Raw genomic sequence first — 25,246 nt, 5'->3', positions numbered from 1 at the left:
TGATAGTTGTTGAAAATAGTTACCAGGCACTATTAGTTCTTATAAAAGTACTGTAATATTTAGGCCATCTTCTATAACTGCATTTTCTTCCAGGCCAACTTCATTCATGGGCTTAACAAAATACATACCTCTTTTTACCTAGTGTGGCTAACTATTGTATTTTTTTTAAGGGCCACAAATAGTGATAAGTGTGTATGGACCTGACGTTTTTGGAAATGATGTGGTTCGAGGTTATGGAGCTGTACATGTGCCTTTCATTCCTGGCCGGTAGGTTTCTTCCTGTTACATTTATTTACTTTGTTATGTCAGTCATTTTTTCTGGAAGGAACTTCATTTCTGTTCTTTCAGTGGTATATGTCTTAAGACCTATGCCAGCCTAATTTCACACATTCTGAATTTTACAGAGTATCACATTGGCATCAAGAGTCTTATTACATTCTCAATTTGATGGCTGCCACCATTTAAACCAGATGCTGCAAGCTGTGACCCATGCAAGATAGTTTAGATTGACATAGCTCTCTTTAGGTAGAACAGTGAACTTACCAGTTTTGTCTTTGGAACCCTTATACATCCTCTATCAGTCAGTGCCTCCCCACCATCTTTAAAAACAAACAAACAGACTGGAACCCTCAGTCATACTTCTAGATCTTGTCACCCTGTCTCCCTCTCACTTCCCTTACAGACATATTCTTCCTTTCATCTGCCAACTAATGACACCCCCACTCCCTCACCCTGCCACCCCCAAGGTATTAACTGATAGTGTATTAGGCCTAAAATATAAACCCTTTCTCCCATGTTTGCATTTTTAAAGGGGACTGATGCCACACCTGCCTGCCTCAGAGTGAATAAAAATTTGGCCTATCACTTCTAAAAGGTTGCTGATCCTTGATTAGCATATTGATTGATTTTGATTGTTGTAGAATAAAGAACTGCTGTCTAGTTGGCAGATCAGATTGCTTAGAATTTTTATTAAACAGCCAGATAGTTGAGAGACAGCTTCTACAAAACTGTTTAGAGTGTTTGAGTAAAGTGAGGCCTGAGTGGGGAAATTCAAAGTTGCTGAAGTACAGGAGAAAGAAGTAGGCAGTTGGGGCAGCTAGGTGGTGCAGTTAATAGAACACCAGCCCTGAAGTCAGGAGGACCTGAGTTCAAATCTAGCCTCAGACCAAACACCTGACACTTACTAGCTGTGTGACCCGGGACAAGTCACCTAACCCCAATTGTCTTTAAAAAAAAGAAAAAAGTAGGCAGTTGCTGAAGCAAAGATAGGCGTTAGGCAAGCTTATACAGTTGGCTAACAGCTTCCTCTGCACAAAAAAGGAGAACAGTTTATGTTTACCACAGAAAAGTGAAGTAACTTGTGATTACAGAGGTATCCTGAGTTCAAATCCAGCTTCAGACACTTCCTAGCTGTATGACCCTGAGCAAGTCACTTAACCCTGTTTGCCTTAGTTTCCTCATCTGTAAAATGAGTTGGAGAAGGAAATGGCAAACTTCTCCAATATCTTTGCCAAGAAAACTCCAAATGAGGTCACAAAGAGTCTGATGTGACTGCATGACAACAAAAACTAAGAAAAGAAAAAAGGAAATGACAAACAACAGGAAGCGTATCTTTAATTCATTTAGGAATAGTGGTGCCAAGAACATAGTACCTATGAGGCTGCTGCTGGGGCAAGAACAAGGTGGCCAGATGGGGGGATTGGGTAGAGCTCATCTTGGGGAAGAGAGAAAGAAGATGTTATCTGGTAGCTTTATTTTGCTGAAGGCCTAAAAGTAATGACCCAGGCCCTCATTTAGAGGGAAAGGAGAAATTTAAGAGTTCAAGGAAGATAGCATTTGGCCTATATCCTCCCACCCTTGTCAGAGTGCTTTAACTAGCACTATTTCACTTGTGAATGGGATCCTTTGTGTAATAGTTTCCAACATGAAAGTCTAGATTCTGCCATATATAAAGCCAGTTGAGTTGATGTAGTACCTCGGTGAACTTCTGGTTTTCTGTTTATGCAGAGCTTTGCTGTATGGATATTTGTCAATTATAATCACTTTGTGTTGCCTCAAATGTTAAACTGTGAAATAGGAGTTAAAGCCTCTAGGTGGAATGGAAAAAGCTCTGGATGTGGAGAAAGAGTACTTGAATTTGAATCCCAGTTTTGCCACTAACTGGTTAAGTTGTTGTAATTTTTCTGGGCCTCAATTTCCTCACCTTTAGAATAAGGGGATTGCTTTTGACGCAGCAATAGCACTTCTAGGTCTGTATCTCAAAGAGGTCGTAAAAATGGGAAAAGGACCCACATGTACAAAAATATTTATAGCAGCTCTTTCTATGGGGGCAAAGAATTGGAAATTGAAAGGATGCCCATCAATTGGGGAATGGCTGAACAAGTTGTGGTATATGACTGTAATGGAATACTATTGTGCTATAAGAAATGATGAGGAGGTGGACTTCTAAAGAACCTGGAAAGACTTGTGTGGTCTGATGCTGAATGAAGTGAGCAAAACCAGGAGAACATTGTACACAGTAACAGCCACGTTGTGCGATGACTGACTTTGATAGACTTAGCCCTTCTCAGTAGTGTAAGGATCTAAGACATCTCCAAAAGACTCAAGATGGAAAATGCTGTCCACATCCAAAGAAAGAACTATGGAGTTTGAATGTAGATCGAAGCATACTATTTGCAATTTTTTTTTCTGTTTTGTTTGGTTTCCTCTTTCTGGTGGTTCCTTCTATGGGTTCTAATTCTTCCTTACAATATGACTAATGTGAAAATATGTTTAATAGGAATGTATATGTAGAGCCTATATCAGATTGTGTGCCATGTTGGGGAGGGAGGGGGAGAAAGATTTACAACTCAGAAGCTTATGGAAGTGATTGTTGATACCCAAAATAAATTAATTTTTAAAAATTCTAATATTTTTAATATTATTATATATTTAATATTGTATATTATTGAGAGTAAAGAGGAGAGAGGGATAGAATTTAGAACTAAAAAATAAAATAAAAGTATTGGACTAGAAGACCTATAGATTCCCTTTCAATTTTAAAATCCTTTGAACCTAGGTCTTTATAGCTGAAATTCTATGTCTCTCTTCCTGGCTGTTCTTCCCTTGTTAAAACCTGGCCTCTGACAATCTTAGTGTTATTTCTTTCAGGCGTTTTTATTTGCATTTTTAAATTCTCTAGGGGTAAAGGTGAAATTCCAGGCCTGACTAGTGTCAGGGTTATTTGAGTGTAAAAAGTACAATAGGGTTTTCTGGCCCCTCTAACTATCTACCCTGATCATATACCACGCTTGTATATTTCTGTGATTATGTTTTCATTTTGTATTTGTTATTCAGTTACATTAACAACACTCAACATATTTACTAAATTTGTGATTAATATATATTTCAGACACAAAAGGACTATCCCTATGTTTGTACCAGAATCGACATCTAAACTGCAAAAATTGACGAGGTAATTGCAACACACTTCACAAAAACAGAGGTTCTTAACCTGGAGTCCGTGCACTTTTAAAAAAATATTTTGGTAACTATATTTTAATATAATTGATTTCCTTTGTATTATTAGGTCTCTTGTTTTATGTATTTAAAAACATTCTGAGAAGGGCTCTTTAGGTTTCACCAGAGTGTCAAAGGAATCTGTGACACAAAAAAAGTCAAGAAGCTTTATTTTAGAAGATAGGATTGGCAAATTTGACCCCGAATAAATAAGAAAGTGCGCCTGTCTTCTTTCTATGCAGAGGTGGGGGGCTATGGGTGTGGAACACTATATATACTGTCAGATTCAGTTGATGTATTGGTTCATTTTCCTGACCTTTTTTTTTCTTTTTTTCTTCTTTGTTGCAATAAATGGCTCATGGCTCACTTTATAAGGAGGGAGGACAGGATATATTTGGAAATGAAGAGGTATAAGAACAAAATATATCATTAAAATTTTAAAGATGCCTGAAGAGAGGCAGTATGATGCAGTAGACACTTAAAGACATGAGTTCATACCCTTCCTACTGGCTGTGTAACCCTGGGCAAGTCATTTAACCTCTTAATGTTCTAGATGATTTTGAAAGATTATAAATCGCAAAAAAGGTGCTTACCTGAACTGGTAGAGGAAGATTCTCAAGGGGAGCTTCCTCTACAAATGAAATTACAGCTCCAGGCCCTTTCCTTATTCTAAAAAAAAGAATTAAGGTCAGAAATTAAAACAAATTCTTGATGTCATTGACAATAATCTTTCTTACTGAATTCAGTTCTGCCTTTTAGCATTTTAAAACCCTCAGTAATTAATTTCTGTCAAAAGGTCATTGTATCAAAAAGAAATTAATACCATTAAAATAATAATAAATTATATTTGAAATTACTGTTATCATCTCCTTGAAGCCGTAGAACTTCATATGCAAATTGCATCTATAGAGTTATGACTCTCCATCTGCTGAACCGGCACATACCTGTGAACTCTGACCCAGCCATACACAATAGTCAATATGAACAAAAGACAGAGAGCAGGAAGTCTTTGCCTGAAAACCAAAACTCAAGTTGATATCTTCCTCCTCAAGCCTCTTCACAGCAACCCCTTCCTCTGCCATCTCAACTCAAGTCTTTGTCTCATATTGGACTGAAAAATTCATCTAGAGCGCCCTCTTTTCTCTTTCTCCTTATCTCACAATCCCTTCTCCTCATCTTACGGCCCCTGGATATCTTCCCTTCTTCCAGTCTCAGATAAAGAGGGGACCCTTCTCTCCAGGGCCAACTTTGAGCCCATCCCTTTCTGCCTTTTTTTTTTTTAGCAGAATTCCTTAGTTATCATCCATACTCTCCAATCTTAAATCTCTCCTTATCAGTTCCTTTCCTGCTGCCTACAAACATACCCAAGTGTCCTTCATCCTTAAAAAGACCTCTCCAGATAAAACCATACCTGATAAGTATCATTCAGTATCTCTCCTTCCTTTCTCAGCCAAACACCTTGAAAAAAATGCCACTGCTTTTCCTCTTAAACTCTTCTTAACTCTTTGCAGTCTGGCTTACAAGCTTATCAGCCAACTGAAATTACTCTCACCAAAGTTACAAAGAATCTCATTGCCAAAGCTAATGGCCTCTTTTCCCTTAAAAAAAAAATTCTGAACTCAAAAAACACCAAATAATATGGGCATTTCCATATACAAAGTATAACAGAAGAGGCTTGTACATGCAACTACAGATCTCTATTATGTACAACTTGATTTTCTCAGTGTGCAACTTTCATAGATGTTTTGCTCGTCTAAGATTCTTTCTGGCCTTCCTTCTCATTTCTTATCTACGTTTTTAAAGAAACGATGCTTCAGTGATCCTCTTTTCTTTCTTTTTTGCTACTTTATTACTATCCTTTACCCTCCCATGCCCATTCCCACTGGAAAAAAAGAAAAGGAAAACAAAATTCCTATAATAAATATGCAAAGTCAAGCAAAACAAACTCCTACATTCACTGTGTCCAAAAATGCATATCTTCTTCTGTATCTTGGGTTCATTACCTCTCTGTTAGTATATTAGTAGAATGTTTCATCATTAGTCCTTTAGAATTATTGTTAGTCATGCAGGTTCATGTATGGTATTTTTCTTCTTCAGGTAGATGGATAGACAGATACATAGATCAATTGATCTAGCATTCTCAAGTTTTTCAGAATTATCTTTCATTATAATGTTATTATATAAAGGTTCTTATTCTGCTCACTTCAGTCTGAATCAGTTCATACAAATATTCCCAGGTTTCTCTGAAATGGTCTCTTTTGTTAATTCTTATGGCATGATAATATTCTGTTATATTCATACATCATAATTTGCTTAACCAATAATCCCCAATAGATGACTACCTCCTTAAATTTCCAGGTCTTTGCTATAATAAAAAGAGTTACTATAAATATTTTCATAACATATGTATATTACACATACATATATTTCCTCTTTCATTTATCTCCATAGGGTATAGGCTTAGTAGTGGTTTTGCTGGATCAAAGGATGTGCATAGTTTAATGACTTTGGGGGCATTGTTCCAGATTGCTTTCCAGACCAGCTGGGCCAATTCATAGCTACACCAACAATTCACTAGTGTGTTTATTTTTCCACAGTTAGTGAGTAAACAAGCATTTATTAAGCACTAACAATATGCTAGGCAAGGCAGCTGAGTGGCACAGTGGATAAAGCACTGGCTGTGGAATTAGGAGGTCTCACCTTCATGAGTTCAAATCTAGCCTCAGACATTTACTAGCTTTGTGACCATAGGCAAGTCACTTAACCCTGTTTGCCTCACTTTCTCATTTGTAAAATGAGCTGGAGAAGGAAATGGCAAACCACTCCAGGACTTTTACGAATAAAACCCTAAATGGGGTTATGAAGAGTAGGACATGATTGAAAGGACGGAACCACAGCAAATGTTCCAGGCACTGTGTTGATGATGAGGATACAAAGAAAGACACCATGCAAACAACTATGTGCACATTGTGTGTGTGTGTGTAAGGTAGTCTCTAAAGAAAGACACTAGTATTACACAAGCCTGAAAAAGATGAAGATGAGATTTTAGCTGAGGCTTCAGGAAAGCCAAGAGACTGAGACAGGAAGGGAGGGTATTCAGGCATGAGGGACAGCCAGGGAAAATACATGGAGTCGAAAGGTCAAGTGTCCTTTCTGAAGAATAACAAGGAGGCCAGTGTCACCGTAATACTCAGTATGTGGAGAGGATAAAAGTATGAGAAGACTATATTTAAAATGCACATTTGTTTTCAAAGAAAGATATTTACTGAAGTTTCATACCTAAAGATGCTCACCAAAACTTTTTTACCTGAAGTGAACAGCGTGGATTACAAAATGAGCGTTGATGGGTCTCTATTAGCCTATCAGAAGTAATCTTACTGATAAGTCATCTGGCAAGCTAACACTGTCACTTCCATATCATTGTTAGTGTAGGTGACTATGATGCAAGGTGCATGTATATTTGGTGGGTTTCTCAGGCGGGCGTTGAGGCCCTGCAGCAACAGTAGCCCACACCTTGTTTGTGTCCTGCTTTCTCCAAGCCTACAGAAAAGTAAACTGTCGCTTTATTGATAAAAAAAAATCATTAACCAGCAATAGAGCATAAAATAATTTCTGTACAAGGTGGTGTATTTGGCTACCTGCCAAGTGGTTTCTTCAGAGCATATCAAGTGCACATGCCCAAGGCTTTGGTATCTCCACTCCTTATCTTCAGCCTACAAGCTTGCATGGCTTGTGGTGGTAATCATGGACTCCAATTTGGTCTAGATTTAGGGTATAACAGAGGAATAGGGATGGAGATTAGGACTGGACTGTGATTTCCCTGGTATGGGGAACTCTCTGGTGAGGGAGCTCCTTCTACCAATGCAGATAAATAACTTCTGTGCAATTTGTGTTCTGGGGGGTTGCCTAGAGCACAGAGAGGTTAATTGGTTTGTCTGAGTGTGTCTGTATCAGAGGCAGGACTTGAACCCAGGATTTTCTTGCTGCAAGACTGCTTCTCTTGCCACTATGCCATGCTTCCTCTTAATATGAAGTATTTTTCTGAATACTAAGATTATGGTGATCCTGTCTGGGAAATTACCTTCAATCCAGCTGATCTCTATATTTTAGACTGCCCAGGCAGTGCACACTGTCACCACACGCCATTTCATTGGACGTAGTTAACTTCTTCCCGGCTTGTATGTCATGGGAAACATCAAAGTAAGGGTTTTACCTGTTTGGAATCCACTGACATTGGCTCTGAAAATTGAAGAAACAGGGTGGAGAGAGAGTAAGTTCTAGGAGCTGGGATCAGTCTCCTGGTCCAATCTCAGCTGGCAGTTCAGTCCCACTCTGGTCTTTATTGCCCCTGTCATGCCCTGGTCTCATATCCACCGTATGGTCTCCGCCTCCACCCCCACAGTTCTTCAGGGTCTGTCTCAGTTCTTTGATGTCACCAGCTAGAGCACTAGCAGTGACAGCAACAAGAGGCAGGCGGCAGCTGCCTGCCCCAGTGCTTAGCACAGTGCCTGGCACAGAGAGGAAGTGCTTATAAATGTTAGTAAACTGACTCTGCTTTTCTGCCCTGACCTCATGGAAAGAAAGGAATGAAATGTTGGACTGGAAGTCCTATAAGGGCAAAAGGAAGAGAAAGCTGAGAAATTTGGCAGTGGTATGCTGGTAAATGTTTAACAACCGAATGACACACTTTTAAGTTTAATATGCATTATTAGCATTTTATTCCTCACTTTCTTAAGTCTAGTCAATTAACAAAAATCACACCTTTATTTATAGCAGTTGCTGATATTCAACATATAAATGCTCAAACTGAAAGTTTAACAATTTGCTTCCACAAACTGCTTCAAGTTTGCTCTAGCACACTCCTAGTTTGGGAATCGGTATACCCAGATTTTTTTCCTGCCTTCTCCAATGTCTTCCTGATTTATTTCCCTGTCAGACTTCTGGAAGGTGAGGAGGAACTTCCATGAATAGTTGCTACACATTGAACACGTTAAGATATACTTCTTACCTCTCATCTTATCGTCAAATGTAACATCCTATAACTTTACTTAAGTGAGGGCAGTTTAAAAAATATTCCATGTATGCTATGGTAAAATATACTTTTATTTAATTCTTTGGGAACAGTTAATCTCCTTCCTCTGTCTCACCCACCTGACATATCCAGTCAGTTGCTCAGTCATCTTACTTCTGTCTCTACAACATTTCACAAATATCCCATCCTCTCCATTCACTAATTCATCAATTCATTGTCTTTCACCTAGACTGTGGCAATAGCCTTCTATTATGTCTCCCTACCTCAGTCTTCTCTTTCTTCTATCCATCCTCCATATCATCAAGACCCTTTTCCTAAAGTGCAAGTCTGGCCACATCCTTTCTTCCCCCTTTCCCTCCAACTTAATAAACTCTACAACCTCAATGCACTGAACCATAGGGTTCAGCCACACCCACCTACTTTTTTATAAATGATGCTCCATCTTTCATCTCTAGCCTTTGAAATGGTTAGCTCCCATTCCTGTTTTATACTCCCTTTTCCCCTTCACCTCTTGGAACCCCTGGTTTCTTTCAGCATTCAGCTCGTGTGCCATTTTCTATGTGAAGCCATACTTTTACTTCCCAGTTTATCTTTATTCACTCTGTATTTATACTGTTTGTAGACGTGTTTTGTCTCCTGCATTAGAATGTAAGCTTCTTGAGGGCAGGGACTGTTTTTGCTTTTTCTTTGTATTTCCAGCACTTAACGCACAGTAAGTGCTTAATAACTGTTTGTTGACTTATTGATTGATTGACTTTGGGCCATTGATTGACTTCTCTCTGGGCCTTCTCTCTTCTGTAAAATGAGGATGTTAGAAGAGAACATGATTTTTAAGATCCTTTTCTAATTCTCAAATCTTCAGACTAAACAGTAGACTAAAAGCATTTCTGAAGGTTGTTTTATTAATTTATCTTCTGCTATTAATGCATAGGGTAACTGTTGGTACGATACTAGTCTACTGCAGATTCCTTGTATACAGAATGGTGAAATTGTAACCAATCTACTATGTAGAGATAGCTGGCACATGGTAAGTGCTTAATAAGTATTTACTAACTGCATTGAGAGAGGCTTAGCTTAGCATTCAGAATTAGGTAGGTCATAGTCTTACTTTGCACTATCCTAGCAGACCACATCTGGAGTATTGTTTTCAGGTCTGGGAACTACATTTTAAGAAGGACATTGATCAGCTGGAGGGCATCCAGAGCAAGGTGACCAGGGTGGCAAAGGGCCTATCTAGCCTGAAGAAGTGAACACTTGGGGTAGGATGAAGTGAGAGGACATGATAGTCATTTTCAAGTGTTTGTTGGTTATAATAGAAAGATAAATTAGACTGGTTTTATTTAGTCCCAGATAGTTGAAGTAGGAGCAATGGGTAGAAATTGCAGAGAAGCATCTTTAAGCTGGAGGTAAGGAATAACTCCCTAACAATTGGAGACATGTATGGAAGTGGAAGTTGGGAAGGAAGTTCTCCTTCACTAGAGGTCTTTATATCTGGGCTGGAGGACCTAGAGGGCATTCTTCCTTAAGTACAGATTGGGCTAGATGACCTTTGTGGTCCTTTCCAGCTCTGAGATTCTGCGATTCTTGATTTCTGAGAAATAATTGCTGTAACTGTTAACAACAAACTTGTATGAACTTTTGAAGAATAAGGATGCTTTTTAAAAAAGCCCTAATGTTTTTCACCTTTCACAAAAAAAATTTTTTTATAAGTTTGCAAAGTACTTTGAGACAACAACCCTGTGTGGGTTATAATACTTTAAGCATTATGATATCTGTAAGTGCAGTAAGTGGGTCAGGTAAGCTTAAATGCAATAACATATATAAAAGTACTTTATCAACCATATTACATTTGAAGAAATTGAAACTTAGGTTAAATAATTTGCTCCTGGTCATACAAGTTAGCAAGTAGTATGTGTCCCTAAAGTCCCAGTGCAGTTTTAAGCTATTTAAAAGCTAAGACTTTTGGAACACTCTGTATAAGGGGCAGTATTGAACCTATATCTTCTTGACTTTAAGTTCAGTATGTTTTGGTATTTGTTTTCTGAACCACGTAGAAAACAAAAAAGTTGAAAAAAGTATACCTTTAGAATACTTAGTACTGGTTTCTTATGGTGGCAGCGTGTTTGAATGAAAAGAACACTGGATTGGGGAATAGCAAACCTGGTTTCTAGTTTCATTTCTAAAGATATTCTATAAAGTTTCACATTATGTGTTTTACTTCCTGGGTAAGTTACTTGACTTCTTGGGTAAAAAAACAACAACAGTATCTCTGATCTAGTTTTCTTATCTGAAAAAAGAGTTTGGACAGATTAGCTTGAAAGATTTTTTTTTCAACTCCTAAAATTGATAATTTAGCAAAATCTCAGGGTTGTATCTAAATATCTTCACTCACAAAGCTTATTTATAGCAAGATAATTAAAACCTCACTTTGCAAAGTACATTTACAAAGTCATAGACTTGCTTTACTTTCCATTATACAAAGATAATGACAGTTTGACAATTTTTAGTGTACTAGCACCATGAAAAGAGTAATTGGAGGCAATGAGACTTTAAAACATGTATAATAAACATTTTGTTTTGATAATCTTCCTTTTTTTGTTTCTATGAAACATCTCAATATAAAATTGTTACTGCTAAACAATTTTGCTTCCCGGAAGTCAAGGACTTAAGTATGTGAGCATTATAATTATCAAACTAACCTTGTCTGTAATTTAGAGTAAAAATGTACTATTTTAGGGGGCAGCTAGATGATGCAGTGGATAGAGCACTGGCCCTGGATTCAGGAAGACCTGAGTTCAAATCTAGCCTCAGACACATGACACTAACTAGTGACCATGGATAAGTCACTTCACCCTATTCCTTCTCAAAGAAAAAAAAAGTACTATTTAAATAACTGTCCAAAAGCTTCTCTAATGTAATTTTTTAAAAGTAATTTTTGGAATCAGTAATGATATAATTCCAGATAAATAACCCAACTGAATATAATTTTTGGTAAGTATTTTTGTAGGTACTGGATGCAAATGTCACCTGTACTTGGAAGGTCCCTAGCACTCTGCCATGACTCTGTGTATTTTGTTGTGTCACTTAGTGTTTTTATTATTGACATGGATAGAGACAGAGAGTGTGTTCTTAAGAATTTTTAAGTGGCCTAAATCTAGAGGGGATGGCTAATACATTGTGAGAGTCAAATCAGGGGGAAGGAGGAATGCAGTAAGACTTTTGGATCATAGGATTTAAGCTGGAAAAGATCCCCTCATTATATAAATGACAAAATTGAGACCCTGTGATGGCTTTCTTAAAGTCATACAGAAATAAGGGAGAACTGGAATTCAAATCCATATGCTCTGACTCTAAAGCCATTGTTCTTTCCACTGTACTACAGTTTCTGGGCAGCTAGGTTGCGCAGTGATTAGGTTGCCGGGCCTGAAGTCAGGAAGACTCATCTCCCTGAGTTCAAATGTGACCTGACACTTAACCAACTGTGTGACCTGGGTGAATCACTTAACCTTGTTTGCCTTAGTTCCATCTGTAAAATGAGCTGGAGAAGGAAATGGCAAAGCACTCCAATGTCTTTGCCAAGAAATCCCCAAATGGGGTCATGAAAAGTTGGACAGGGCTGAAACGACTGAACAACACAGTCTTCAGATGTTCGAAGGACTATTATGTGGAAGAGGCAGAATTTTCTAAGAATTAGAGCACAGGCTCATCACAAAGGGATGAGTTCCCTGTTACTGGCTGTGTTTAAGGACAGAGACTGGGTGACCATTTGTCAGAGATATTGTAGAGGAGGGATTCCTGCTTCGTGCCCAGACTTCTTATTAGACTAGATGGTCCCTGCTGTCCTTTGCAACTCTTTGACTCATTGAGATAACAGACAGTCTAAACCACTTAAAAGATGATTGCATAAACAAAACCAAAAAAAACCCTTCTTGAATATTTTAGAGTTGCCAAAAGGAGGACAAATAATTAAACTTCTTTGTGTAGAAATCAGAATGGTATCCATTTCTCTTGTGCATAAATATGAAGAAGAATCTTTTTTGTTGTGTCAACTGCTTCAGGAATTACTCTGAGATGACTGTTATTAAGGGTATAGTAATGAGAAAAACAAAATGAGAGGTCACATGGTATAGTAAAAAGATCATTTGGAGTCAGAAGGAAATGGACTTTGAATCCTGTCTCTTATATTTACTAGCTTTGTGGACCTGGACAAGTCTTTTCACCTCTAAATCTTAATTTCCTCACTCTTAAAATGAAGTTAAAAATATTTGCATTACCTTTCTTAGAGGGTAGTGGTAAAGAAAGTATTTTATAAACCTTGAAGTGCTGTATAAGTGTGTCAGTATTATTAATAATATTAACAGTTGAAAAATAGTGAGTGAAAACTTGTGACAATTTTACTTTTATCATGTGAATGTCCTTAGTTTCATAGTTATGGTGTTCTCTCCTTGAATAATAGTATCTTTCTTTTTTTTTAAGTGAGGCAATCGGGGTCAAGTGACTTGCCCAAGGTCACACAGCTAGTATGTGTCAAGTGTTTGGTCTGAAATAAGAGTATCTTTCAACTAAAGTAACCCATCATATCCACTGAGTTTAGTAGTATATATACTATTCCACAACCCTAGTCTTTCACCTCTGCAAAGAAGGGGTAGAATGCAATCAAATTTGATAAACTTTAACTCCTTGAAAACTAAAGATTAAAGTCTATACAGACAGTGTCTACTGTGAAATACAGTGCATCCCCAAAGTCTTAGTACATTTTTAAGCTATTAAAGCCTAAAACTGCACCAAGACTTTTGAGATACTCTGTAAAATGGATTCTTATAAAACAGGACTTTTTTAGTAAATAAAATATTGCTGAGCCTGGCTTCCTCATATAAAAATGTGAGATAATTATAGACTTATGAAATCCAAATTTTTACTAAGTACTATAATCAAGGCAAAAAATCTTTATTTAAATAATTAGTCTATAAAGTAGAAGACTTAAAAGATAGTCATGCAGCAGATTGAGATGAGGTTCAGGGTCCCGTGGTACAGTATAAGAAAATGCTGAGAGGGAATGAGTAAATCTTATTCTCATTGGATTTGGCTTAAGGAGGGAATAACATATACATTCAATTGAATATGGAAATCTATCTTGCCCTACAGGAAAATGGGGGGAAGGGGATAAGAGAGCTGGGTGATGATAGAGGGAAGAGCAGATTAGGGGAGAGGGTAATCAGAAGCAAACACTTCTGGAGGGACAGGGTCAAAAGAGAGAATGGAATAAATGGGGAGGTGGGACAGGATGAAGGGAAATATAGTTAGTTTTTCACAACATCACTACCATAGAAATGTTTTGCTTGACTACACATGTACAACCTGTATTGAATTGCTTGCCTTTGCAGTGAGGGTGAGTGTGAAGGGAGGAAGGGAGAGAATTTGGAACCCAAAGCTTTAAAAACAAATGTTAAAAATTGCTTTCACGTGCAACTGGGAAATAAGATATACAGGCAATGGGGTATAGAAATTTATCCTGCCCTACAGGAAAATAGGGGGAAGGGAATAAAAGAAGGGAAGGGGGGATAGAAGGGAGGGCAGATTAGGGTAAGGGGTATTCAGAATGCATACCATCTTGGGGTGGGAGGAGGGGCGAGATGGGGAGAAAATTTGGAACTCAAAATCTTGTGGAAGTGAATGTTGAAAACTAAAAATAAATTAATATAAAAAAATTTTTAATATAAGACTATAAATATAACACGACAATAATATGCATAATAAAAGTCATGATTGTATTAATATATGCTGAAAAGGCTTTTGACAAAATCTAACACTTATTTTTATTTAAAAAAAAAACCCTCTACAGATCACAGGAGTGAGTGGACCTTTCCTTAATATAATAAATAGTATTTTAAAAAAAGAAAGAAAGAAAATGCTGAACACAAAACAGATTTAGAGAAAAAGTAAAGCAAACCAGCTTAATTGAGGAGAAAATATAGTAACAAAGGACAGTCAGGGAAGATGAAAGCACATCCACTGGGGGCCCAGGTATGCTAACCCAAGTAAAACTTGGTGGGTTTTATAGAGTTATCTGGGTTAGTGGGACCAGGCATTGAGGGGAAGGAGAGAGAACCCTGGACCTAGAGACTGGTGCTGATTCAGGGGTGTTGGGAGAGCAGGGGAGACATCTGAGGAATTGGCAGTTGGTTGATATTCAGACTGCCTGCCCATAGGAAAAGGGAATTTCAGTCACAATTAGACCTTACTTTCACAGGATGATTCAGGATATGAGCTTCCTGCCAGCTTCTTTATTGGGGTAGGAGGATATTAAGTCCTTACACATAGTTAATCAATTTAATAGTTCTTCTGCTTTATTTGGGCTCATGGCTCAGGTTAAAGGAAATATCTGCATTTGGGAATTTCTAGAAAATTGATACTTAAGGAAAATATTAACAGTCACAAGCTTTATTATTATATAGTGCAATAAACAGGCAAACAAAACATACACACACACACACACACACACACACACACACTCACTCTCTCTCTCTCTCTCTCTCTCTCTCTCTCTCTCGGAATATAAACAGAGGTTCATTCCCACAGATGCAAGAAACTTACCCCACATAAGAGGAGGTAGGTCAGGGAGAAAAACACTCTCAAAATTATATATCCTAAGAATGAGCTTGGTTAAGAATAGATAATCAGTGCCAGATGTAGGAGAGGGCATTTCTAATCAGACCCAGATGTAGTAAAAAAAAAAAAGTTCTTGGGGTTCATTATTGCTTATAGGTAGAGGGAATTTCCTTATTGGGATCACAAACTGGATCTAACATTAACTATCTAAGACTCAAAATGAATTCATCCACTCGGTAAGCTGCAAGCCTTATCTTCTGACTCAAATTAATAGTGGAAAAATGCAAACTGTCTATTTTGTCTATATGCTTCTATGATCATTAGGGCCACATAGCATAAGTGACTCCTTTTTGGAGTCCTATCATCATAAATATAACTTCAGACTATAATTATAGCATCACACTATATAAAGTTTACAATGATTACATCTTTCTATGTAATACATGTTATCTGGTGTTTAGTCTTTATATGTGTATATTCTATTCTGTACTTAACACCAGAAAAAAAAAAGATAGAAAATTCCATATATAAAATATAGCAGAAAAGAAGGATATGTGAAAGTGTGAATCTCTACTGTATTCTTTTTTAGAAGTATTTAATAAATTCAGTGTTTCAGAGCTATCCTACTTGTCCATATTTTTTTAAATTTCTTGATTATTTGAATTTTTAAAAATGTTTCAGTGTATCATTTTTCTTAATCTTTTGGGGGCAATATTATTGCTAGTTGGTACTATATAAATTGTTTTCTTATTTCTGTTTACTTCACTTTGCATCAGTTCACATAAATCTTCCCAGGTTTCTATGAAATTATCCCTTTCATCATTTCTTATGGAATAGTAATACTCCATTACATTTATATTACCACAGTTAGTTCAGTCATTCCCTAGTTGATGAGTACCTCCTTTGTTTCCAGTTCTTTGCTTCATCAAAATTGTTGCTATACATATTTTTGTGCATTTGTGTCTTTTTCCTCCTCCTTGGATTTCTTTGTAGTGGTATTGCTGAGTCAAAGGATATGGAGAGTTTAGTGACTTTTTGGTAATAGTTCCAAATTGCTTTCCAGAATGGCCTCACCAGTTCAGTTTCATGAACAGTGTACCTGTCTTCCAGAAGCCCCATCAACAATTGTCATTTTCCCTTCTTTGCCATCTTTGCCAATGTGATAGGTGTGAAGTAGATTCTTAAAGTCCTTTTAATTTGGATTTCACTAATTATTGGTGATTTGGAGCATTTTTAACATGTTTGATGATAGCTTGGATTTTTTCTTTTGAAAATTTTCTGTTCATATTCTGTGACCGTTTATCTACTGGGGAATAACTGTTATTCTTATATATATTTAGTCAGTTCTCTCTACATCTTGAATATTAGACCTGTATCAGAGAAACTTGTTGCAAAGATTTTTTCCTAGTTAGCTGTATTGCTTCTAATTTTAACAGCATTGATTTTGTTTGTGCAAAAACTTTTTCAATTTTATGAAATCAAAATTGTCCATTTTTTCATCTATGATCCTTTCTGTACCCCTTGTATAGTCATGAACTTTTCCCCATCCGTAGTTCTAAAGAATATTTCTCCCTTTGTCCTCTAATTTGTTTATGATGTGATCTTTTATATCTTACACATATATATGTCTTATATCCATTTGGAGTTTACTCTGGTATATGGTGAGAGATATTGGTCTAAATCTCATTTGTGCCAGGCTGCTTTACAGTTTTCCTAGCAGTTTTTATTGAATGGTGAGTCCTTATCCCAGTGGTTAGAATCTTTGAATTTACTGAACACCTTGTTATTTTGTTTGCTTGCTTTTCTATATTGTGTATATAATCTGTTCCACTGATGAACTTTTCTTTCTTTTTTTTAAACTAATGTCATTTAGTAATTAGTGCTTTGTCATATATAACTTCTTAAATAGTATTTTTCTGTGGCTGTAATTAGTCTTAGCTCTTTCTTCGAACCTATAATTTTTTTTCCTATTGTTAACAACAACTTGTTAACAAGTATCAGTGGGGTGCAGTTATAAGTGCTTTTTGGTACTATGGTATAATAAATTTCTCTGGCTTCTGGGAAGTCCAAACGGGATTCCCTGAAAGGGACTTGAAAATGGGATAATTTCTCCCTTTTTAAAAGAGCCAAAAACTTTTCTTAAAATTCTATCCATGCTGGTATTATTCAAGGATGTAGCTGGCTACCAGTGTTATCATTTCTAATCAGACACGTAGAGATACAAGATCACAAAGAAAGTTAACAATGTAAATAAATGTTAGCTGCTTTTGGCTAATGATAAAGAGGATCAGAACTCTGTCTCTCCTGTCTCTTTCTTGATTTTCTTGACTAAGCAGGATGTAGTTTTGGGCCCATAATCTTAGCTATCATCCAGCAGTTCTGAGTGTCATAGGCTACCACAGTCAATGTACCTGACACACTGGTTGAGGTAGGGGAATTGGAATACTCCTTCCTCCTCATTACCACTCCGGGGTTCTCCCTGTGCCACTATCACCCAGTAACTTCTCCTTTGAGGTTTGGTCAATCCATATTTAGCAATCAAGACTGGTAGCTGTTATCTACTGACTTCTAGAACACCCTCCTTTCCTCAACGAATTCAGTGCCTGGCTCACAATCCTTTATTCATCCCCAACACCTCTTTTTATATACCCTAACCTCCTCGTTCCTCAACTTACTAATTTCCAATAACCTACTGTTCTATCCCATCTCAGCTACACACAAAAATGGTCACACCCTTGCATTTGCCATCACCCACAAGTGTTCTACTTCCTTGTTTATGAATTCCGAAATTCCCTTAACTGATCACAATCTGTTGTCATTTCACCTCTGTCTTGCAACCCCCAATCCTGTTTTTGTCCTCACCATGACCTCTAGTCCCTCTGCCCTTCAGTCTTGCTCTGCCTACACTTCTCTACCTTTCCCATCTTGACCCCTTGGTGAACCAATACAACTCTACACATTCTTCTCTCAAGTCCCTTGTTCTCTTAGCATGAATCGTTTGCCAAGGCTTAGTTTTGGATTACTGCCATCATCTGTCAAACAAAGCTGGAGAAGGTCATGAAATTGTGTCAGCTAGATCCCCTACAAATTTATGTTACATAATCTCAACTGGGCCCTCAATGCATCAAGGTAATCCTTTTATACCTCCCTAATTCAACATCTCACTTACCACAATAGCTTTTTCAAACCTTTTCATCCCTCTTCAAACCTCTTCTGACTTCCCTTCACTACCTCCCAACCTCTTGCAAGCTGAAAGCCTTGCCTCATGTTTTGCTGAAAAAATTGAGGTTGTAAGCTGAGATCTCATTCTATATGTATCCCAAATTCTAACTAAATTGGACTATTCTTTGTCCCTAAGTATTGTTCATGATGGGCAGGATTCTCTGCTGAGAATGCCATTTCCCCTCTGCAATACCTATTGAATTCCTACCTCTTTCAAAGCCTATTTCAACCTTTATGAAGTCTTGTCTTGTCTCCATCTTCTACACAGAGTTGTCCCACCCTTTCTCTTTTTCTTTTTTAGAATTCTCTACACTTCTTTTGTGACACTTTGTTCTTGAATTTTTCTACCTTAAATTGAAATTATTTTTGTACTTGCTTGTTTCTTTCACTAGATTTTAAGCCTTTTAAGGGTTGGTAAGGAATGTATCTCCTTCAACTTTGTACCTTCCTTAACGTGTAATACTATGCTTTTCACATAATAGACACTCAATAAATGTTTATTGAATTTGAGTGATGCTTCCTATCCTGCTTTAGTGGATAGGAAGTGTATTCATGGGACGAAGGCCTGAATACATTTTCGAATTTGCTTTGAATTGGCAAAAAGTGTTTTTTTGTTTTTTCACTCCAGGTTTACTCCCTCCAAATAGTGTATTTCCCTTTGTCATTGTAGAAATAGCAATGGCCTGTTTTGGTATTAGAAAATCCTTTGGAGTCATCCTTGATTTTTCAGACTAAAGGGAGTCAGAAGTGTGGTATATCTAAAATGGTATATAATCAAAATAATCAGGTATATTTGGAGTTTGAAATGTATATTTGAATTTAGTTATATCTGATGTTTTGGGTATTCACTTCAAACAAAATATTAAAGCCATGATTCATTCAGGAGGGACCAGGAAACTAGATGGTTTCTCCATCCTGCCCCTGCTTCATTGCTCCCTAATTAAGCTAGGGAGGTAGTGGAGGAAGCCCAGGCCATCCAGTGGTGCTGGAGGGTGCATGTAAAGCCATTCATAGAAGAGTGTCCACAAAGCACACGATGTTGCAAAACTTACAGCTTGATTTAAACTTAAATCAAGATTTACTCTGGAGCAATTCTCACTTTTTTGATAATCCAGAGAGTTGAATTCTTGTTGGACATTTTCCCTTCTAGAACTCTGCAGAATCTTGAGCTGGAATATAAGAAGGAGAAGCCATCGCAGAGAACTATTCTGCCTCAAAGAAGGTGTTATTAGAATTTGGAAATTCTTATTGAAATTCACATCATTAAAACCCTCTTCCTTTCCTCCTACTTTCATTCTTCAATTTCCTGAATTTCCACTAGAGATCAGGCTAAGGCCACTGAAAATTGCTATCTGCTCTAGTAAATACTCTTAAAGAATTATTGAACATTGCTTTGCTTTAAAATACACACACACACACACACACACACACACACACACCCCTTCACAATTGAGTGGCAGCTTGTTTGGAAAAACAATTCGTTAGACGATTACAGAGGAAGAAGATTTATAAATGTAAATGTGTTATTCCAGAAGAGACTTTAAAGGTTTGGCAGGAAGAAGTTATTTTATTTATATGTCAGGCTCGGGTCTAGAATTGTGATTTCATTGGCAGAGGGAACTCTAGACTACTCCCTGCACTTCGGCAGGCTGGCGCCTTCTCTGTAGTATAGAGCGTTCGAGAAGTTATATGACTTGCTCTGTGTCACACAGCCAGATGGGGCGGAGGTCTTCCTACTCCCAAGATTGGCTCTCTGTCAGCCATTATGTGCTGCCTCTAATTTCACTCATACCAGGTTTAATTTTCCTCTGGAATACTTAAGACAGAGTTTTTTTGTTTGTTTGTTTTAAATCAGGAAGTACATGCCACATTCATTATGAGGAAATTTCATTACTTCAGAATGTAAGACTTAAGTGTGTGTGTTTAATGAGTCATTTTACTTCTTTTATTCCTTTGTTTTCCTAGCTGGTTCATGGGACGAAGGCCTGAATACACAGACCCCAAGCTAGTAGCTCAGGGAGAAGGAAGAGAAGGTAAAGTTTAGTCTCTGTAACAAGCAAAATTAGCAAGTTAATTTATACTAACCTCAGATTTCATTCCATAAGTACACAGTAAGTGTTTAATGAATGAATTTGAGTATATAAATACAATATATGCTAATGGGTAGCTAAAAGATGCTATAGAAATCTCATTAATTATGGGCATAGCAATGATTTGTTACCTGAAGACCAGTTTGGCTAAGTGAAGAGAGCCTTTTCACCAAAAAATTGAAACTTTGATCACAACAACTCACAAAACATAGAAGGATTATGATCTATGTTAGTGGATTTAGTACCTACCCAGATGAAATTGCAGATCACTCAAATAAAGCATCAAATAAAGCAGAATAACAAGTATGCCAGGTTACCTGTCTCCAAAGAGATCGGAATGAAAAATCATCCAAGAGAATGAACATAGCTTGGACAAAAGATGTTTTTGGCATCAGACACAGACTGAGCTTTGAGAAGGCAGTGAATGAGTAAGTCTAATATTTAAGATAGTGAAAAAATCCCCTAACATGTCCTTGTGCCTTTGATGTCATAAGAGTCTGACAGAAGGGTTATATTTTGTGAGCTGTTCTCACCTCTCTTGGCTTATAGCTTCTACCCAGGAAACCTGGGGAGAAATGTATGCAAGTTCTTCTTAGTCCAGGAAGACAAATTCTGCACTTGCAAGCATATAGTTTGTGTTATTACAGAGAAGTTTTTTTTAGAGAAGGAAAACAAAGCCAAGATCCTTGAATTAGGCCTAGACATGTATGTAGATTAGAATCATAGTCCCAAATATGAGGGTAGATTTAGGGCTTAGAAGGGACCTTAAACATCATGTAGTCCAGTTCCATTTTGTTAATGAGGAAACTGAGCTTAAGGATGAAGATAGTAAGGAGTAAAGCTAGGATTTGAACCTAGATCATCTAATTAAAAATTCTCATGGGGATGATGGTATAGGGAGTATAGCTGTTCTTTCCTCTTCACCTTCCTGCCTTTCTTTGTAGCTTTCTGAAGCTCTTTTTGCAGTGTCTCAGACAAGACAAAAACAAATCTCTTAAGTTTTTTTCAGTCTTTAGATGCCATGTGACTGTGTAAAATTAAAGCAATACCCTCTTCCTTTTGTCCTACCTATCCCCTCTCATCAGCATTTTTCCCCATTGTCTATCACTTAGAACCTACCTGATACCATTCCTGCTTTCAGGTGGATACCCATTTATTTTTTCCAATACGAAATGATAAGGAAAATGAAAAACTGTCTCAGCAACTTTTTAAGATGAATAATCATTGATTCAGTCAGAATAACACTTCCTTTTTCACTGTGCTATATGTTTTGAAGTTTATTGGAAGAGGATACTTTATTATTATAAACAGCAAACAAGTTATTTGTAGGTGGCAGTTCATTCATTATAATAGGCTAAATGCCCACTCTGGATATAGCATTGTTTTTCTAAGTATATATGAACAGCCTAAATTTCTTTAGAAACCATTTTTACTCATTATGGTTAGGCAGTAGAATGTTCTATCTACAGAACAAAGTAATTATTTTAAATGAAATTATGTTGGAGTTATACCTGACATTGCAGAGAGTGTTTGGGGGCTTTGGTTTAAGTCTTTAGGGAAAGTGTATAAATTTTCTGCTGAACAACAGGAATCAATTTAACATCTTTCAAAATAATTTTTAGCCCCAAAACAAAGAAAATATACAACAAACCTGGACATTAAAATTTGCTGTTATGCAAGTTATAAATTGGGGAATAAATTGACCATACGAAGTTAACTTTATATAATTTTAAAACTGCCCTAAAACTTTACTCTTCCTTTAAGGGTCTCTATGTTTCAAGTCTCATCTGCCTCTAGAGGCAACTAGGTGACAATGAATAGAGCACTGGGCCTGGAATTAGCAAGACCTGAGTTCAAATATGACCTCAGACATTTGCTAGCCATATGACCCTGTCAAATCTGTTTACCTTATTCTTCGCAGCTCTAAAATGGGGATAATAATAGGACCTACCTCCCAAGGTTATTGTGAGGATCAAATGAGATGATATTTTTAAAGTGCTAAGCACAGTGCCTGGCACACAATAGATATTTAATAAATGCTTGTTTCCTTCTCCTCTTCTTTCTTCTGCTTTGGGCTCTGCCATAAACCAGAAAATACTTATCATTAGCAGCTGATAAAAAGCTACCTCCTTTTGCAAAGACTGAAGGAAAGTTCCAGAAGGGTTACTTAGAATATCAAAATAACTTTTAAAAATGTTTTTCAGACCAGTGGACACTTGTCTTCCTATTTTACAAATAGAGAGGATGTAGGCAGGGAAGGGTTAAGAGGCTTGTCTGTGTGCTGCATAGCCTCTGCAATATAAATAATTGAATTGGCTAAGATTTAAAAAATAAAAACAATTCAATCACATTACCAGGAATCATTAAACCAATTGGAATTAAGGGAAAAGAGAGGAAAGTTAGACTTATCATGTGAATTATTTCCTTTAGGGCAGATCCAATCAGCAAATATTCCTGATGAGGCAGAACTCAGAGGAAGAATACCATACCTCTCCCCCTTCTCCCTCCCTAGAAATGCTTTTCCAGCCCATTCTTCCTCTGAATTCCTCCCTGAAAGTTCTGTACTTTAATAAAACTCATACTCAGCAGGCTTGGGGAGAGACCTGGAAACTAATGGTCTTCTAGGCAGAGGCATCCACAATTTTGTAATCATCATATTCCCCTGTCCCTTTTAAAAAATGCTTAGGGACAGTAAATGGAAACAATAAAAATATGTAATTCTTTTATGAGAAAGTACACTAAGTACAATATTTAGTAGGGAGCCAATACAAGATAGTCTGACATTTTGAGAGGCTGCCATTAGTGCTGGGAAGGAAGGAGCTTTATTATTTTTTCCCCTTTTCTCCCCATCCTCTATTGAAAATTAACACTGTTAGTGAGATGCTTTGGGGCCCACTATTTGTTGGATGGATGTTTTAAAAACCTTTTTGTGTGGTGAGATGCTTTGCTGTTGGTTGAATAAATTTTACATTCCATAAGGTTTCTGGAAAACCAAAAATGCATAGTAGGAGGCATTATGAGCCCAATAGCATTTTTTAGCAGAGTAGTAAGGCCAAATCTAAGGAGCAGGCAGGACTAGACAGGCCATGGGCTGGGTAACTGTTCCGCACTCTGCCTCCTCCTAAGACGCTGGCCATTCCACAGATCTTGAAGAGAGGTCGAGACTGGAGAGGCCTGTGGTCTTTGTGTTACCAAGTCAGGGTCAGGGCATAGATCCCAGAGCAAAGATGGCAACTGTACCTGGTCCAAATGAAAAGATACTGTGGGAAGGAATTTGCAGTATTAGTCAAGAAAATAGCTTATCTGTGGACTTCTGGTTATCTCTAATAAATGAAGAAAAGAAAGAATTTAATTCCAGTTCTCATCCCAAACAAAGCTTCAAGGGACATGCTCACGTTTTAAGATGGTCTTCAAGGAACCATTACTTATGTCATTCCTTTAGTTTGTTCAGTGATTAGTAATTTTTTTAGTGAATGTCTGCTAAGCCAAGCTCTGGATAAGACAAAATTCCTGTCCTCAAATAAGCTGATAACCTAAATGTCACTCTTTTTGAAGCCAGAAAATAATAGAAAATTTTCTATCTGGTTCATTACATTCTTGATAAGAATTGTAGGGTCTGAATCTTGTTTGTGAACCAGAATTTTTCATTGAATCATATTTTCTTCTTGAGGTCAAATGGGAGTTATTGGCATTGCTGTTTCCATGACGATGCATCTCTCAGGTCTGATTTCTGGCTTCTTGAGCTATGAAAGTGCTGTGTTCAGCTCATGGCTTGAAGAGTTATGTAAACATGGATCCAGCTGGCTGACCCAAAAATGTGAAAATAGTCTTCAGGCAGCATTTGTGGCTTAAGCTGGTCTTCTGGAGACTGCAGGATTTGAGATTCCACTCTGGGTGATGTTCTGAAAGTTTCCATTTTTCTGTAGGCTAATACTGTGGTTTCTTCCCACTTATAGTTACAAGGGTTCGCTCCCAGGGCTTTGTTACCCTTTTGTTGAATGTGGTGACGAAGGACATGAAGAAACTAGGCTATGATACCAACACTTTGGACATGCAGACCTCTTCAGTGATCGACCTGTCAGAAGGCATCCTGAAGTAATTATAAAATATTACCAATATCCTTTAAGTTAAATAGCATTTACCTTTTAATATGTTTATAGCTGGCCCCATTTAAAGCCAAACTGCTGATATATACTAAATTTATTGTTATGTTTATTTACTTAAGTATCATTATATCCATATCACCTTGATAGCACCTGTAGCCAAATATTTTTATATAATAAATGATTATATTATTGGAGAAGTAAGTCTTTTCATGGTTGTTCTTCTAAATTCAGCATATTCACTGCCTTAAAATTTTGGTGCCAACTTAAACAGATTTTCTTTATTTCAACAGTGGCAGTTAGGACTATACACCGGACTGTCATTTTACATATTTTCAGACCGTTTTGTGCAAAGTTAGTTTAATTTTTTGTAGAAAATAGACCAAGTACTTGACTAGGAATCAAGAGACTTGGATAGTAGACCCATTTATGACACTAACTGTGTGATCTCAGGCAATTACTAAGGTCCCTTTCATTCATTAAGTTGCTTCTACAGGAAAAACACTGTCCTGGACACTGAGGACATACCGAGATTAAAAAAGGAATAATCCCTTTCTCCAGGAAGTATGCTCTAGAAGGGAAATATGATACATTTACAAATAACTGTCATATAATACAAAGTAAATGACAGGTATATAAGAGAAAGTCCACAAAAGTCCTCCTGTGATACTTTCTTGTAGTGTGGAGGTAAT

General features: G+C 37.2%; 1 protein-coding gene across 1 annotated transcript in view; it reads left to right on the top strand.

Moving 5' to 3' along the window:
- Nucleotides 1–24,754, top strand: part of B9D1 (B9 domain containing 1) — a 32,732-nt gene extending 7,978 nt beyond the window's left edge. The window contains exons 4-7 of the mRNA XM_021004593.2: nucleotides 171–267; nucleotides 3,392–3,454; nucleotides 20,327–20,394; nucleotides 24,408–24,754. Of these exons, the coding sequence (XP_020860252.1) occupies nucleotides 171–267; nucleotides 3,392–3,454; nucleotides 20,327–20,394; nucleotides 24,408–24,550 (371 nt within the window). The 3' untranslated portion in view covers nucleotides 24,551–24,754. The remainder of the gene's footprint in view (nucleotides 1–170; nucleotides 268–3,391; nucleotides 3,455–20,326; nucleotides 20,395–24,407) is intronic.
- The last annotated feature ends 492 nt before the right edge of the window (nucleotides 24,755–25,246 follow it).

Source organism: Phascolarctos cinereus, unplaced genomic scaffold (assembly GCF_003287225.1).
Source record: "Phascolarctos cinereus isolate Bilbo 61053 unplaced genomic scaffold, phaCin_HiC Scaffold_4;HRSCAF=312, whole genome shotgun sequence".
NCBI classification, from domain to species: Eukaryota; Metazoa; Chordata; class Mammalia; order Diprotodontia; family Phascolarctidae; genus Phascolarctos; species Phascolarctos cinereus.
This window is presented reverse-complemented; position numbering and strand designations above follow the sequence as displayed.